At 45.1% G+C, this 19,004-nt stretch overlaps 1 protein-coding gene across 2 annotated transcripts in view; it reads left to right on the top strand.

Moving 5' to 3' along the window:
• The first annotated feature begins 17,593 nt into the window (after nt 1-17,593).
• Nucleotides 17,594-19,004, top strand: part of LOC142188372 (uncharacterized) — a 36,886-nt gene continuing 35,475 nt past the window's right edge. Inside the window, exons 1-2 of one of the 2 annotated variants that reach the window (XM_075261821.1) lie at nt 17,594-17,713; nt 18,030-18,425. In XM_075261821.1, coding sequence (XP_075117922.1) covers nt 18,070-18,425 — 356 coding nt within the window. In that variant the 5' untranslated portion in view covers nt 17,594-17,713; nt 18,030-18,069. Of the gene's footprint in view, nt 17,714-17,798; nt 17,813-18,029; nt 18,426-19,004 lie in introns of those variants that run through there. The other variant, XM_075261822.1, reaches the window with a different exon arrangement.

Here is a 19,004-nt window from a genome sequence, read left to right as displayed (position 1 = left end):
TTGAAGAATAAACCAGAGACTATCTCTCTTGATATCCCATATCCTTTGATGATATTATGCTTCTCCTTTCATGAAGATGATTAGCTTATCTCATTTGCATATAAGACATATTTTTCCCAATGTTTGTTTTCCCAATGTTTGTTTTCCCAATGTTTGTAGATGTTGATGTGTGTAAGTGTATGCAAGTGTGTGTGTACATGTAAGAATACATAATGAATAATAATACAATAAATCAATACTGCAATACTGGCTATAGCTAACTAGATTTTCCCACCATAACTAATATATTTATTATCCCATGATCCAATTACCACAATAAACCTTTATTATTTGTCAGGTTTGAACAAATATATTGAAGATTATCTGTATCTTCTCAAAAGCTACTTTTTCCTACAGAATGTTCACCTAAAATAACTTTGCTTTGTAGTGCAGCTGTCACCTTTTCTCTCAGCTCATGTGACTTAAACACTTGGTTTTCCTGTAGGTATAAACATATGAGGTTCCTTTCAATGGATTTCACATATATTTGCTAATTTCCCAATTTAATATAGAGGATCATATAAGATAAAAAATAGAAAGAAATAGAAAAAGAAAATAGAAATAGAAAATAGAAAGAAAATAGACGTCTCTTTGTTGGATATATTTTCCTTTTTTCCTTGTTGGATGCATCCTGATTTTCTTAGGCCTATTTGTGATGTCACAGATCTGTTGTATACACCAGTCGACTCGACACATAACACTTAACACTTATACTGACCAGCCCATCAGGGTCACAGGTCACAATGTGTTGCTGTCAATCAACTGACCACATGAACGAACACTTAATTCACAGTAAGAGCTCCATGCCTAGTTGCATGCCTTTAAACAAAATGGATTATAACTTGAAAATCCTAAAAACATGGACTTTACATGAAACTATTGAAAAACATGCTTAAGGTAAGTTAGGACTTATATCACTTTATCATGCATTGTTATTAGTCACACCACGATAATTTGTTTACTCATTAATAGTTAGACACTCCATGCATTCTTTTGGCTATAAGGAAAGAATGATGAATGAATGGACATCACTGATTGAACTTCTGCATTTTTCCATATATCTATATCTGAAGAGAAAAATAGATAAACTTTGGCAAAAACCAAATTAATACAATATTGATCTTAACCAATGGAAAAGTTTAATAACTTTATGGACTCCTAATACTATTTGATCATATTCATATATTGTACATATATTCATATACATGTCATATATTCATATATTGTATATAACATGCTCCTTCTCTCTCTGCATCTAGAGAGTGGACTATGACGAAAATCTGTCACCACACATGAGACTCTTCTCCTGTGTGTATATATATATACTGTATATAATAATATGATCCATAGTATTATTCACAATAGCATAATTAGGATTATTTATAAACATCATCACATAATCATGTGGATTATACCTGATCATTGGACTTCTCATATAAAAGGGATTTCTCTTTATATAGCCAAATAGTACATAAGTAAATCTCAATAGACAGTCATTCCTTCAGAGATACTTTTAAATTCGACCCCTGACCTTCCTGTCAATCACATCCCACAATAACTCCACCAGGTCATTAGAGAATGCCAAGCTTGCCCTTTTCCTAAGAATATTAGGTAGCTCAAATTCCTCTTGGTTACTGGGAAGATCTGACATTTTGGAGACAACTGGTACATTCCCAGATACATTCTTTTGCAGATACTCAATAGATTTGGCTGGCTGCAATTCTTTAATTTCAGTTAATAATGGAATTTCAATTTGTGGATTTTCTTGCATGGCATATGGTTTATATGCAACATGTAATTTCCTACGTCTCTCATAGATTTTGTCACTTTCCCTCCTATAAATAGGGGACACTTTAACATGATTTGACAGATGTCTCTTAATAGGCTTTGCTTTTTGCTTTGGACATACTCGATTTACATTTGACATATGTTTCTGATGTCTTCTGGCCATGTCCAATAAACTAGCAGCTTCAAATAAAGTCTTCTTATCTGAGGCACTGGCAAGGGTGACTGCATCCAAGAATTTGAACTTTTTAACAAAACTTTTCACCATAGATGAAGAGTTCACCTTTTGAATGTCAGTTTTGTATGTTCTCTCAAATTTAGACATGAATGCATATGTACATTCTTTTCTGCCAATCTTTATCTCATTCAGTATATCAGGTGTTGGCATGCTGTCACCTCTAGTGCACCAGATTAGTTTCTTTAATCTCTCCACATCACTGTCTTTTAACCATTCATTTGACTCATTATCATAAGACATTTTTGCAGACAAACGTTCTGTAAAATCAATAGGAAGCCATAATTTAAACAGTTTATTTCTCTGTTCAATATTTAGATCAAATTTCTCTGCATGGCTTTCAAAAATTTCTGAGTTTCTACACACATGGATCTTTACATCATATGTGGGAATGGCTTTACTCAGATTGATCAAATATTCCTGCGATTTTAATTTCAATTTAGTTTCTTGTATCATTTGTTCCTCACCATCTATGGCCATTACTGCCACATGGTGCTCTTTATCAACATATTGAGATTTCTCATCTGTCTGAACAGATTTATGCATACTATTACTTAATTTCTTTTCTGTTACCATGTCATTAAAAATCTTTACCAAAGAAGCTATATTCCTAAATACCTGCTTCTCTTTTTTAGCACAAATTCTATTTTCAATCTTAGAATTTGCCTGTTCACATTGTGTATACAAATCTTGCCATACACTTACTAAATTGTCACTAGACACAATTTTAAACTCAACGTTACATTTCTTAGACAATGACTCTAATTTTTCCATACTTTAAAAGTAAAATCTTTACTCACCACTGTAGAAAGCTTCACCTTTAGCTTGTCCTTGGAACAGCTGGTCCCTGTCATCAGAACGTCTCAGTACGTCTGGCACTTGTGGTCCTTCTGTGTTTCCTCACTGGCTTTCCTCACACAGGCTTCCGTATCATATAACACGTGCAACAGTCATCTGTATCTCACCAATATAAGTTCTTTTTCAAAGTCTTCCTGAATCTTGCAATTCATACAACTTGCAAAATACTCCTCTCTTCCCCCTTAATTGCAAGTGAACGGAACGAGAAAAACAGGAAAAAAAACGACCGTGCTGGCTCGCCACTGTTAAATAGCCATGAATTAACGGAGGAAGGCTGGCTCGCCACTGTTAAATATCTTGTATTTGCCGGTGAGACTTGTATCCACTGTTAAATATCCGTACCTAGCCTTGAAATTGTGGGATAGACTTGTGTCACGTGTTGAAGGCCTTATCCACGATAGGAAGAAGTCAGCTTGTTATAAAACAGTGTAGAGGTTTATTAATATCTTGAAGGAAAACACAGGAACAGGGAAAATGTCCAAATAACACAAATATCAGTCAATTGTCAATAGCTTACATCTTCAGAGAAGTTAAATCATCTGGATATCTTGTAGTTACAGCTTGGTTCATGCTTGTCATCTGGTTGGTGGACTTGGGATATTCACGACATCTTGTCCAGGATGACAGAGAGGGATGGCAGACAGACCTGCCATAGATTCCCCATGGATCCCCCTCATGGATGACGACGACGACGTGTGTGTCTGTCACTCATTTATATTCATGAGAGTGGGTGTTACCTTCCATGTTACAGCTATGTAGGGAGATTTCTAAAATGGTGTACTCTAACCGCACCCATGTACCCAAAATACAACAGATATGATGTCAGTAGAGTGTTAACCCCATGTCTGCTAGAGAATATTGTAAATATATAATATTTAACATGGACACTGCACAGTACCACTTCTCTTACTCTGTATATATGGACAGTGCACAGTACCACTTCTCTTACTCTGTATATATGGACAGTGCACAGTACCACTTCTCTTACTCTGTATATATATAGACACTGCACAGTACCACTTCTCTTACTCTGTATATATGGACACTGCACAGTACCACTTCTCTTACTCTGTATATATGGACAGTGCACAGTAGCACTTCTCTCACTCTGTATATATGGACAGTGCACAGTACCACTTCTCTCACTCTGTATATATAGACAGTGCACAGTACCACTTCTCTCACTCTGTATATATGGACAGTGCACAGTACCACTTCTCCTGTATATATGGACAGTGCACAGTACCACTTCTCTTACTCTGTATATATGGACACTGCACAGTACCACTTCTCTTACTCTGTATATATAGACACTGCACAGTACCACTTCTCTTACTCTGTATATATGGACAGTGCACAGTACCACTTCTCTTACTCTGTATATATGGACAGTGCACAGTACCACTTCTTTTACTCTGTATATATGGACACTGCACAGTACCACTTCTCTTACTCTGTATATATGGACAGTGCACAGTACCACTTCTCTCACTCTGTATATATGGACAGTGCACAGTACCACTTCTCTTACTCTGTATATATGGACACTGCACAGTACCACTTTTCTTACTCTGTATATATGGACACTGCACAGTACCACTTCTCTTACTCTGTATATATGGACACTGCACAGTACCACTTCTCTTACTCTGTATATATGGACACTGCACAGTACCACTTCTCTCACTCTGTATATATGGACACTGCACAGTACCACTTCTCTTACTCTGTATATATGGACGGAGCACAGTACTACTTCTCTTACTCTGTATATATGGACGGAGCACAGTACTACTTCTCTTACTCTGTATATATGGACAGTGCACAGTACCACTTCTCTTACTCTGTATATATGGACACTGCACAGTACCACTTCTCTTACTCTGTATATATGGACACTGCACAGTACCACTTCTCTTACTCTGTATATATGGACACTGCACAGTACCACTTCTCTTATACTGTATATATGGACAGTGCACAGTACCACTTCTCTTATACTGTATATATGGACAGTGCACAGTACCACTTCTCCTGTATATATGGACAGTGCACAGTACCACTTCTCTTACTCTGTATATATGGACACTGCACAGTACCACTTCTCTTACTCTGTATATATGGACGGAGCACAGTACTACTTCTCTTACTCTGTATATATGGACAGTGCACAGTACCACTTCTCCTGTCCTGTATATATGGACAGTGCACAGTACCACTTCTCTTATACTGTATATATGGACAGTGCACAGTACCACTTCTCTTCTCCTGTATATATGGACACTGCACAGTACCACTTCTCCTGTATATATGGACAGTGCACAGTACCACTTCTCTTATACTGTATATATGGACAGTGCACAGTACCACTTCTCTTACTCTGTATATATGGACAGTGCACAGTACCACTTCTCTTACTCTGTATATATGGAAAGTGCACAGTACCACTTCTCTTACTCTGTATATATGGACAGTGCACAGTAGCACTTCTCTTACTCTGTATATATGGACACTGCACAGTACCACTTCTCTTATACTGTATATATGGACAGTGCACAGTACCACTTCTCTTATACTGTATATATGGACAGTGCACAGTACCACTTCTCTCACTCTGTATATATGGACAGTGCACAGTACCACTTCTCCTGTATATATGGACACTGCACAGTACCACTTCTCCTGTATATATGGACAGTGCACAGTACCACTTCTCCTGTATATATGGACACTGCACAGTACTACTTCTCTTACTCTGTATATATGGACAGTGCACAGTACCACTTCTCTTACTCTGTATATATGGACGGAGCACAGTACCACTTCTCTTACTCTGTATATATGGACACTGCACAGTACCACTTCTCTTACTCTGTATATATGGACACTGCACAGTACCACTTCTCTTACTCTGTATATATAGACACTGCACAGTACCACTTCTCTTACTCTGTATATATGGACACTGCACAGTACCACTTCTCTTACTCTGTATATACGGACAGTGCACAGTACCACTTCTCTTACTCTGTATATATGGACACTGCACAGTACTACTTCTTTTACTCTGTATATATAGACACTGCACAGTACCACTTCTCTCACTCTGTATATATGGACATTGCACAGTACCACTTCTCTTATACTGTATATATGGACAGTGCACAGTACCACTTCTCTTACTCTGTATATATGGACAGTGCACAGTACCACTTCTCTTACTCTGTATATATGGAAAGTGCACAGTACCACTTCTCTTACTCTGTATATATGGACAGTGCACAGTACCACTTCTCTTACTCTGTATATATGGACACTGCACAGTACCACTTCTCTTACTCTGTATATATGGACGGAGCACAGTACCACTTCTCTTACTCTGTATATATGGACAGTGCACAGTACCACTTCTCTTACTCTGTATATATGGACAGTGCACAGTAGCACTTCTCTTACTCTGTATATATGGACACTGCACAGTACCACTTCTCTTACTCTGTATATATGGACACTGCACAGTACCACTTCTCTTACTCTGTATATATAGACACTGCACAGTACCACTTCTCTTACTCTGTATATATGGACACTGCACAGTACCACTTCTCTTACTCTGTATATATGGACAGTGCACAGTACCACTTCTCTTACTCTGTATATATGGACACCGCACAGTACCACTTCTCTTACTCTGTATATATGGACAGTGCACAGTACCACTTCTCTTACTCTGTATATATGGACAGTGCACAGTACCACTTCTCTTACTCTGTATATATGGACAGTGCACAGTACCACTTCTCTTATACTGTATATATGGACAGTGCACAGTACCACTTCTCTTACTCTGTATATATGGACAGTGCACAGTACCACTTCTCTTACTCTGTATATATGGAAAGTGCACAGTACCACTTCTCTTACTCTGTATATATGGACAGTGCACAGTAGCACTTCTCTTACTCTGTATATATGGACACTGCACAGTACCACTTCTCTTATACTGTATATATGGACAGTGCACAGTACCACTTCTCTTATACTGTATATATGGACAGTGCACAGTACCACTTCTCTCACTCTGTATATATGGACAGTGCACAGTACCACTTCTCCTGTATATATGGACACTGCACAGTACCACTTCTCCTGTATATATGGACAGTGCACAGTACCACTTCTCCTGTATATATGGACACTGCACAGTACTACTTCTCTTACTCTGTATATATGGACAGTGCACAGTACCACTTCTCTTACTCTGTATATATGGACGGAGCACAGTACCACTTCTCTTACTCTGTATATATGGACAGTGCACAGTACCACTTCTCTTACTCTGTATATATGGACAGTGCACAGTACCACTTCTCTTACTCTGTATATATGGACAGTGCACAGTAGCACTTCTCTTACTCTGTATATATGGACACTGCACAGTACCACTTCTCTTACTCTGTATATATAGACACTGCACAGTACCACTTCTCTTACTCTGTATATATGGACACTGCACAGTACCACTTCTCTTACTCTGTATATATGGACAGTGCACAGTACCACTTCTCTTACTCTGTATATATGGACACTGCACAGTACTACTTCTTTTACTCTGTATATATAGACACTGCACAGTACCACTTCTCTCACTCTGTATATATGGACAGTGCACAGTACCACTTCTCTTATACTGTATATATGGACAGTGCACAGTACCACTTCTCTTACTCTGTATATATGGACAGTGCACAGTACCACTTCTCTTACTCTGTATATATGGAAAGTGCACAGTACCACTTCTCTTACTCTGTATATATGGACACTGCACAGTACCACTTCTCTTACTCTGTATATATGGACACTGCACAGTACCACTTCTCTCACTCTGTATATATGGACAGTGCACAGTACCACTTCTCTTATACTGTATATATGGACAGTGCACAGTACCACTTCTCTTACTCTGTATATATGGACAGTGCACAGTACCACTTCTCTTACTCTGTATATATGGAAAGTGCACAGTACCACTTCTCTTACTCTGTATATATGGACACTGCACAGTACCACTTCTCTTACTCTGTATATATGGACACTGCACAGTACCACTTCTCTTACTCTGTATATATGGACAGTGCACAGTACCACTTCTCTTACTCTGTATATATGGACAGTGCACAGTAGCACTTCTCTTTCTCTGTATATATGGACACTGCACAGTACCACTTCTCTTACTCTGTATATATGGACACTGCACAGTACCACTTCTCTTACTCTGTATATATAGACACTGCACAGTACCACTTCTCTTACTCTGTATATATGGACACTGCACAGTACCACTTCTCTTACTCTGTATATATGGACAGTGCACAGTACCACTTCTCTTACTCTGTATATATGGACACCGCACAGTACCACTTCTCTTACTCTGTATATATGGACAGTGCACAGTACCACTTCTCTTACTCTGTATATATGGACAGTGCACAGTACCACTTCTCTTACTCTGTATATATGGACACTGCACAGTACCACTTCTCTTACTCTGTATATATATAGACACTGCACAGTACCACTTCTCTTACTCTGTATATATGGACACCGCACAGTACCACTTCTCTTACTCTGTATATATGGACAGTGCACAGTAGCACTTCTCTCACTCTGTATATATGGACAGTGCACAGTACCACTTCTCTCACTCTGTATATATAGACAGTGCACAGTACCACTTCTCTCACTCTGTATATATGGACAGTGCACAGTACCACTTCTCTTACTCTGTATATATGGACACTGCACAGTACCACTTCTCTTACTCTGTATATATGGACACTGCACAGTACCACTTCTCTTACTCTGTATATATAGACACTGCACAGTACCACTTCTCTTACTCTGTATATATGGACAGTGCACAGTACCACTTCTCTTACTCTGTATATATGGACAGTGCACAGTACCACTTCTCTTACTCTGTATATATGGACAGTGCACAGTACCACTTCTCTTACTCTGTATATATGGACAGTGCACAGTACCACTTCTCTCACTCTGTATATATGGACAGTGCACAGTACCACTTCTCTTACTCTGTATATATGGACACTGCACAGTACCACTTCTCTTACTCTGTATATATAGACACTGCACAGTACCACTTCTCTTACTCTGTATATATGGACACTGCACAGTACCACTTCTCTTACTCTGTATATATGGACACTGCACAGTAGCACTTCTCTCACTCTGTATATATGGACAGTGCACAGTACCACTTCTCTCACTCTGTATATATAGACAGTGCACAGTACCACTTCTCTCACTCTGTATATATGGACAGTGCACAGTACCACTTCTCTTACTCTGTATATATGGACAGTGCACAGTACCACTTCTCTTACTCTGTACATATGGACAGTGCACAGTACCACTTCTTTTACTCTGTATATATGGACAGTGCACAGTACCACTTCTCTTACTCTGTATATATGGACGGAGCACAGTACCACTTCTCTTACTCTGTATATATGGACAGTGCACAGTACCACTTCTCTTACTCTGTATATATGGACGGAGCACAGTACCACTTCTCTTACTCTGTATATATGGACAGTGCACAGTACCACTTCTCTTACTCTGTATATATGGACAGTGCACAGTAGCACTTCTCTTACTCTGTATATATGGACACTGCACAGTACCACTTCTCTTACTCTGTATATATGGACACTGCACAGTACCACTTCTCTTACTCTGTATATATAGACACTGCACAGTACTACTTCTTTTACTCTGTATATATAGACACTGCACAGTACCACTTCTCTTACTCTGTATATATGGACAGTGCACAGTACCACTTCTCTTATACTGTATATATGGACAGTGCACAGTACCACTTCTCTTACTCTGTATATATGGACAGTGCACAGTACCACTTCTCTTACTCTGTATATATGGAAAGTGCACAGTACCACTTCTCTTACTCTGTATATATGGAAAGTGCACAGTACCACTTCTCTTACTCTGTATATATGGACACTGCACAGTACCACTTCTCTTACTCTGTATATATGGACACTACACAGTACCACTTCTCTCACTCTGTATATATGGACAGTGCACAGTACCACTTCTCTTATACTGTATATATGGACAGTGCACAGTACCACTTCTCTTACTCTGTATATATGGACAGTGCACAGTACCACTTCTCTTACTCTGTATATATGGAAAGTGCACAGTACCACTTCTCTTACTCTGTATATATGGACACTGCACAGTACCACTTCTCTTACTCTGTATATATGGACACTGCACAGTACCACTTCTCTTACTCTGTATATATGGACAGTGCACAGTACCACTTCTCTTACTCTGTATATATGGACAGTGCACAGTAGCACTTCTCTTACTCTGTATATATGGACACTGCACAGTACCACTTCTCTTACTCTGTATATATAGACACTGCACAGTACCACTTCTCTTACTCTGTATATATAGACACTGCACAGTACCACTTCTCTTACTCTGTATATATGGACACTGCACAGTACCACTTCTCTTACTCTGTATATATGGACAGTGCACAGTACCACTTCTCTTACTCTGTATATATAGACACTGCACAGTACCACTTCTCTTACTCTGTATATATGGACACTGCACAGTACCACTTCTCTTACTCTGTATATATGGACACTGCACAGTACCACTTCTCTTACTCTGTATATATGGACACTGCACAGTACCACTTCTCTTACTCTGTATATATGGACACTGCACAGTACCACTTCTCTTACTCTGTATATATGGACACTGCACAGTACCACTTCTCTTACTCTGTATATATGGACGGAGCACAGTACTACTTCTCTTACTCTGTATATATGGACGGAGCACAGTACCACTTCTCTTACTCTATATATATAGACACTGCACAGTACCACTTCTCTTACTCTGTATATATGGACACTGCACAGTACAACTTCTCTTACTCTGTATATATGGACACTGCACAGTACTACTTCTCTTACTCTGTATATATGGACAGTGCACAGTACCACTTCTCCTGTCCTGTATATATGGACAGTGCACAGTACCACTTCTCTTACTCTGTATATATGGACACTGCACAGTACCACTTCTCTTACTCTGTATATATAGACACTGCACAGTACCACTTCTCTTACTCTGTACATATGGACACTGCACAGTACCACTTCTCTCACTCTGTATATATGGACAGTGCACAGTACCACTTCTCTTACTCTGTATATATGGACAGTGCACAGTACCACTTCTCCTGTATATATGGACACTGCACAGTACTACTTCTCCTGTATATATGGACAGTGCACAGTACCACTTCTCTTACTCTGTATATATGGACACTGCACAGTACCACTTCTCTCACTCTGTATATATGGACAGTGCACAGTACCACTTCTCTTACTCTGTATATATGGACAGTGCACAGTACCACTTCTCCTGTATATATGGACAGTGCACAGTACCACTTCTCCTGTATATATGGACAGTGCACAGTACCACTTCTCTTGTCCTGTATATAGATAGTGTGCAGTGCCGTGTCACCTATAGATCCCCGCAGACAGGCAGGTGCTCATTCTATAGGTGTATTGGCAGCTCCCTACCATTGGTATACGTGGCAGGGAGTGTAAGCCAAGTCTATGTGATACTATTACTCTCTATAGGGTTGGGATTGCTGCCCCTTGTCCTGGGGGATTCTGGGTAATCCGGGGGGGGGGGGGGGTAGTTTTCGGGTTCAGGCCTTTTGGTCTCCTGTAATCTATAAGGCGAGATCTCAGGGGCAGATTCATTACATGGAGTAGTCGCCCATGGCAACCAATCACAGTGCAGCTTACATTTTTCAAGAGCAGAGTATGAAATGAAAGCTGTGCTGTGATTGGCTGTTATGGGCAGGTGGTCTTACAGTCACTTTCATAGACCTCCTCCCTATATGTGTAGGATTAGAGGCCGACTAAGGTAAAGTTTGTGCCCCCCATAACTGTATAGACACCATAGTACAGGCATGAGTAAGACAGCAGTGAGCGTCAGGCCCCAACACACTCCTCCATTATACCAGCAACATCAGGGGCAGAATCAAAGAAGCTTTATTGGCACGTCCAAATAGACATTTGGCATTGCCAGAGCAAGTAGAGGGGTTGGGAGGGAGAGTAGTGGGTATGGGGCGGGCATAGGGTGGATGGGTGATGGGGGGGTAAATTGGGGTATAACAGTCCATGGAGTCTCATCTTCCTCTTCGTTGGTGACTGCTATATGGGGAGGTGGGGTTGGAGTGGGGCGGGTGTATTGGGATAAATATAACAGTCCATGAAGTCTCATCTTCCTCATCGTTGGTGACTGCTATATGGGGAGGTGAGGGTGGGGCAGGTGTATTGGGATAGATATAACAGTCCGTGGAGTCTCATCTTCCTCTTCGTTGGTGACTGCTATATGGGGAGGTGGGGTTGGAGTGGGGCGGGTGTATTGGGATAAATATAACAGTCCATGGAGTCTCATCTTCCTCATCGTTGGTGACTGCTATATGGGGAGGTGAGGGTGGGGCAGGTGTATTGGGATAGATATAACAGTCCGTGGAGTCTCATCTTCCTCTTCGTTGGTGACTGCTATATGGGGAGGTGGGGTTGGAGTGGGGCGGGTGTATTGGGATAAATATAACAGTCCATGGAGTCTCATTTTCCTCATCGTTGGTGACTGCTATATGGGGAGGTGGGGGTGGGGCAGGTGTATTGGGATAGATATAACAGTCCGTGGAGTCTCATCTTCCTCTTCGTTGGTGACTGCTATATGGGGAGGTGGGGTTGGAGTGGGGCGGGTGTATTGGGATAAATATAACAGTCCATGGAGTCTCATCTTCCTCATCGTTGGTGACTGCTATATGGGGAGGTGGGGTGGGTGTATTGGGATAAATATAACAGTCCATGGAGTCTCATCTTCCTCTTGTTTGGTGACAGCTGGACACGTATTGGGCAGCGATCTCCACAGTGGCCTCTTCTTCTCCCAGTAGGATGTAGAGTTTCTTCTTCTCGTCTGCAGATATGAAGTCTGGGATGTGGGCAGAGAGTCTTTGGTAGTAGACGGCCCTCACAGCTGAGTATTTGGTGCAGTGTAGCAGGAAGTGGGTCTGGTCTTCTAGGACCCCCTGGTCACAGTGCTGGCACAGTCTCTTCTCCCGTGGCTTGTACGTCTGCCTGTATCGCCCCGTCTCTATCTCTAGGTTGTGGGCGCTCAGTCTGTATCGGCTCAGGGTCTGTCTGTGCTTGGGGTGGCGTATTCTCTCCAGGTAGATGGCCATGGTGTAGTCCCTTTGTAGGGATTGGTACACGGTGAGTTTCTTGGAGTTATTTATTTCGTTTTTCCATTCTTCAATGTACCGCTCTCTATTTGCCTCTGTGGTCGCCTTTATTTCGGCCTTGGTTATCATCTGTTGGAGTTTTTGGTTTGGTGGTTGGCTGCTGTTGGGTTGGTGAGTGTCTGGTTTGCTCCGGTGACTTAGCCATGCTTGGTGGTGGTAGGAGTCGCTCCCCTGGATGTGTGCCTGGAAAGCTAGCGCCCTCTTCTGTATGGTGAGCCATAGGGGGAGTCTGCCTAGCTCTGCCCTGCAGGCCATGTTGGTGGTGTTGCGATGGACATGGAGCAGGTATTTGCAGAACTCCAGGTGGAAGTTCTCTGTTGGGCTGGAATCCCACTTTGACTGGTCTGGGTAGGTGGCTGGGCCCCAAACCTCGCTGCCATAGAGAAGGATCGGGGAGATGACAGCGTCAAATATCTTCAGCCAGACCCTCACCGGTGGTTTGAGGTGGTCCAGTTGTCTTCTGATGGCGTAGAAGGTTCTGCAGGCTTTTGCTTTCAGGGTTTCTATTGCTGCTTTGAAGCTTCCTGATTGGCTGAGCTCCAGCCCCAGGTAGGTGTAGCTGTTGGTTTTCTCCAGTGTGGAGCCGTTCAGTGTGAATTGTGGGGTGGTGGAGGCTTTATTGTGGCCGTTCTTCTGGAATACCATGACTTTGGTCTTCTTCTGGTTGATGGGTAGGGCCCATGTGGTGCTGAATTTTTCCAGCACTGACAGGCTTTCTTGGAGGTCTTTCTGGGTGGGGGCCAGGAGTAGGAGGTCGTCGGCGTATAGCAGGAACTTCACCTTATGGGATAACAATACATAAACAGTACCGATCCGCACACTACTAGTACCAGCATGTGTGCCAGGAGGAACTGCACTTTGGTGCTATTTGCAGATCAGTTTTCCTGGTGCAGCCTCCATGTGTTGGGCTATGAGCAGAGCACTTTGCCTGGTGCAGCCCCCATGTGTTGTGCTATGTGCAGAGCACTTTGCCTGGTGCAGCCCCCATGTGTTGTACTATCTGCAGAGCACTTTGCCTGGTGCAGCCCCCATGTGTTGTACTATCTGCAGAGCACTTTGCCTGGTGCAGCCTCCATGTGTTGTGCTATGTGCAGAGCACTTTGCCTGGTGCAGCCTCCATGTGTTGGGCTATGAGCGGAGCACTTTGCCTGGTGTAGCCTCCATGTGTTGGGCTATGTGCAGAGCACTTTGCCTGGTGCAGCCCCCATGTGTTGGGCTATGAGCGGAGCACTTTGCCTGGTGCAGCCCCCATGTGTTGTGCTATGTGCAGAGCACTTTGCCTGGTGCAGCCCCCATGTGTTGTACTATCTGCAGAGCACTTTGCCTGGTGCAGCCCCCATGTGTTGTACTATCTGCAGAGCACTTTGCCTGGTGCAGCCTCCATGTGTTGTGCTATGTGCAGAGCACTTTGCCTGGTGCAGCCTCCATGTGTTGGGCTATGAGCGGAGCACTTTGCCTGGTGTAGCCTCCATGTGTTGGGCTATGTGCAGAGCACTTTGCCTGGTGCAGTCCCCATGTGTTGGGCTATGTGCAGAGCACTTTGCCTGGTGCAGTCCCCATGTGTTGGGCTATGTGCAGAGCACTTTGCCTGGTGCAGTCCCCATGTGTTGTGCTATGTGCAGAGCACTTTGCCTGGTGCAGCCTCCATGTGTTGGGCTATGAGCGGAGCACTTTGCCTGGTGCAGCCTCCATGTGTTGGGCTATGAGCGGAGCACTTTGCCTGGTGCAGCCCCCATGTGTTGTGCTATGTGCAGAGCACTTTGCCTGGTGCAGCCCCCATGTGTTGTGCTATGTGCAGAGCACTTTGCCTGGTGCAGCCCCCATGTGTTGTGGTATGAGCAGAGCACTTTGCCTGGTGCAGCCCCCATGTGTTGTGCTATGTGCAGAGCACTTTGCCTGGTGCAGCCTCCATGTGTTGGGCTATGAGCAGAGCACTTTGCCTGGTGCAGCCTCCATGTGTTGGGCTATGAGCATAGCACTTTGCCTGGTGCAGCCTCCATGTGTTGTGCTATGTGCAGAGCACTTTGCCTGGTGCAGCCTCCATGTGTTGGGCTATGAGCAGAGCACTTTGCCTTGTGCAGCCTCCATGTGTTGGGCTATGTGCAGAGCACTTTGCCTGGTGCAGCCCCCATGTGTTGGGCTATGTGCAGAGCACTTTGCCTGGTGCAGCCTCCATGTGTTGTACTATGTGCAGAGCACTTTGCCTGGTGCAGCCTCCATGTGTTGTGGTATGAGCAGAGCACTTTGCCTGGTGCAGCCTCCATGTGTTGGGCTATGTGCAGAGCACTTTACCTGGTGCAGTCCCCATGTGTTGGGCTATGTGCAGAGCACTTTGCCTGGTGCAGCCCCCATGTGTTGTACTATGTGCAGAGCACTTTGCCTGGTGCAGTCCCCATGTGTTGGGCTATGAGCAGAGCACTTTGCCTGGTGCAGCCCCCATGTGTTGGGCTATGAGCGGAGCACTTTGCCTGGTGCAGCCTCCATGTGTTGGGCTATGTGCAGAGCACTTTGCCTGGTGCAGCCTCCATGTGTTGGGCTATGTGCAGAGCACTTTGCCTGGTGCAGTCCCCATGTGTTGTGCTATGTGCAGAGCACTTTGCCTGGTGCAGCCTCCATGTGTTGGGCTATGAGCGGAGCACTTTGCCTGGTGCAGCCTCCATGTGTTGGGCTATGTGCAGAGCACTTTGCCTGGTGCAGCCCCCATGTGTTGTGCTATGTGCAGAGCACTTTGCCTGGTGCAGCCCCCATGTGTTGTACTATCTGCAGAGCACTTTGCCTGGTGCAGCCTCCATGTGTTGGGCTATGTGCAGAGCACTTTACCTGGTGCAGTCCCCATGTGTTGGGCTATGTGCAGAGCACTTTTCCTGGTGCAGCCTCCATGTGTTGTACTATGTGCAGAGCACTTTGCCTGGTGCAGTCCCCATGTGTTGGGCTATGTGCAGAGCACTTTGCCTGGTGCAGCCTCCATGTGTTGTACTATGTGCAGAGCACTTTGCCTGGTGCAGTCCCCATGTGTTGGGCTATGAGCAGAGCACTTTGCCTGGTGCAGCTCCTGTGACTTGCCATGTGAGCGGAGCACTTTGCCTGGTGCAGCCTCCATGTGTTGGGCTATGTGCAGAGCACTTTGCCTGGTGCAGCCCCCATGTGTTGGGCTATGAGCGGAGCACTTTGCCTGGTGCAGCCTCCATGTGTTGGGCTATGTGCAGAGCACTTTGCCTGGTGCAGCCTCCATGTGTTGGGCTATGTGCAGAGCACTTTGCCTGGTGCAGCCTCCATGTGTTGGGCTATGAGCAGAGCACTTTGCCTGGTGCAGCCCCCATGTGTTGTGCTATGTGCAGATCACTTTGCCTGGTGCAGCCTCCATGTGTTGGGCTATGTGCAGAGCACTTTGCCTGGTGCAGCCTCCATGTGTTGGGCTATGAGCGGAGCACTTTGCCTGGTGCAGCCTCCATGTGTTGGGCTATGAGCAGAGCACTTTGCCTGGTGCAGCCTCCATGTGTTGGGCTATGTGCAGAGGACTTTGCCTGGTGCAGCCTCCATGTGTTGTGCTATGTGCAGAGCACTTTGCCTGGTGCAGCCCCCATGTGTTGTGCTATGTGCAGATCACTTTGCCTGGTGCAGCCTCCATGTGTTGGGCTATGAGCAGAGCACTTTGCCTGGTGCAGCCTCCATGTGTTGGGCTATGAGCGGAGCACTTTGCCTGGTGCAGCCCCCATGTGTTGGGCTATGAGCAGAGCACTTTGCCTGGTGCAGCCTCCATGGGTTGGGCTATGTGCAGAGCACTTTGCCTGGTGCAGCCTCCATGTGTTGGGCTATGTGCAGAGGACTTTGCCTGGTGCAGCCTCCATGTGTTGGGCTATGAGCAGAGCACTTTGCCTGGTGCAGCCTCCATGTGTTGGGCTATGTGCAGAGCACTTTGCCTGGTGCAGCCCCCATGTGTTGTACTATCTGCAGAGCACTTTGCCTGGTGCAGTCCCCATGTGTTGGGCTATGTGCAGAGCACTTTACCTGGTGCAGTCCCCATGTGTTGGGCTATGTGCAGAGCACTTTGCCTGGTGCAGCCCCCATGTGTTGTGCTATGTGCAGAGCACTTTGCTTGGTGTAGCCTCCATGTGTTGTACTATCTGCAGAGCACTTTGCCTGGTGCAGCTCCTGTGCCTTGCCATGTGAGCGGAGCACTTTGCCTGTGCTGCAGCGCCCTGTGCTGTCTCTGCTGCAGGATCTCCTCCCCTCTCTCCTCCTCTTCTGTTCAGCAGACACACAACAAAGTTTGCAGTAGGAGCTGCAGGACCCCGCCTGCTCTGCTCAGCCCCAGCTGCAGACACTGAGGACCCCGGCTGAACTGTGGCCCCTGGAGCCTGAGCAGCACAATGTGCATCAGCTGAGAGGTGAGCTGCCTGCAGTGGGGAGGGCGCTGCATGCTGTGCTGGGATAATAAGTGCTGCATCATTGTGCGGGCTCAGGACACCGCTATACACTGTGCATTGGTAGGTAGTGCAGGCTGCAGGGATGGGAAGAACTGCTCAGCTCATACATGCTGGAACTTTACCCATAGGAACTGAGAGTCAGCTGAGCTAGGCTGTGACATGGGGTACTCGAATTGAAGGACAGGGTGCCCCGTTACTTATAGGGTGACTGTTATGGGCTGGTAAGTGGGCACAGATGGCCGCCTTGCACCCTGACCTCCATCCTCTCACATTTCAGGTCCGTCCGGTTCCTGGCACGTCTTACCCCCGCACTCCAGATGTTTCTGCGGCCTGAACCCGAATTGGGCTGGCTTCCCACCCATGTCCAAGTCACCATCCTGCAAGCCAGAGGGCTCCGTGCCAAGGGGAAGCACGGCACCAGCGATGCCTACACGCTGATCCAGGTTGGACGGGAGAAGTACAGCACCTCGGTGGTGGAGAAGACCCCGGGGTCTCCAGAATGGAAGGAGGAATGTTCCTTCGAGCTTTCCCCCGGCGCGTTGGAAAGAGGGGAGAACTGCGAGCTTCAGCTCATCGTCATGCATCGCGCCCTCATCGGCATGGACCAGTTTCTGGGGCAGGTCAGCGTGTCTCTACAGAACGTCTACCAGGAGGGCCGCTCCCAGAGGAACCAGTAAGTAGGGGCCACTGCTAATATGACTTCTCTCCCCCGCCAGGGTATATTTGGCTCCTGTGACATGTAGTGCCGCCACTCCAGAGGGGTCCTCTTGGTCACACCAAGATGGTGGTTGGCCTAGAGACGTGGCCCAAACTGGTCCGTCAATCCACCCTGACAAAACAAACCTGACCCCTCCCCTCCCCCACATTCCCCCTTAGGTGGTCACATGACAGACTCCAGTCATGGGGCGGACGTCTCCACAGATACCTCATAGATTTGTCCTATTTTTGTAGCTCATCCATTAAACAGGCCATCAAAAAATTGAAGTGTGAACGGGCCCTTGTAGTGTTTGTTATGGCGACTTTTCACCTCAGTGTGAATAAGGCCTAACCCGGTCAGACTGGAGTAAGTGGAGAAGAGAATGGACGTCCTGATGGGGTAGCTGTCCAATTCCCCACCCCCGCCAGTACTTCTGAAGGAGACCATTGTGGTCACCTCTGGTCCTGCCGTCCATATTGGTCTCCATCTGAGGGACAATCTCATCCCCAGTCACAATATGGCCGCCAGGGTACAGGAACACCCCGATCAATCTTG

The sequence above is a fragment of the Leptodactylus fuscus genome, chromosome 1 (genome assembly GCF_031893055.1).
Source record: "Leptodactylus fuscus isolate aLepFus1 chromosome 1, aLepFus1.hap2, whole genome shotgun sequence".
NCBI lineage: Eukaryota > Metazoa > Chordata > Amphibia > Anura > Leptodactylidae > Leptodactylus > Leptodactylus fuscus.
This window is presented reverse-complemented; position numbering and strand designations above follow the sequence as displayed.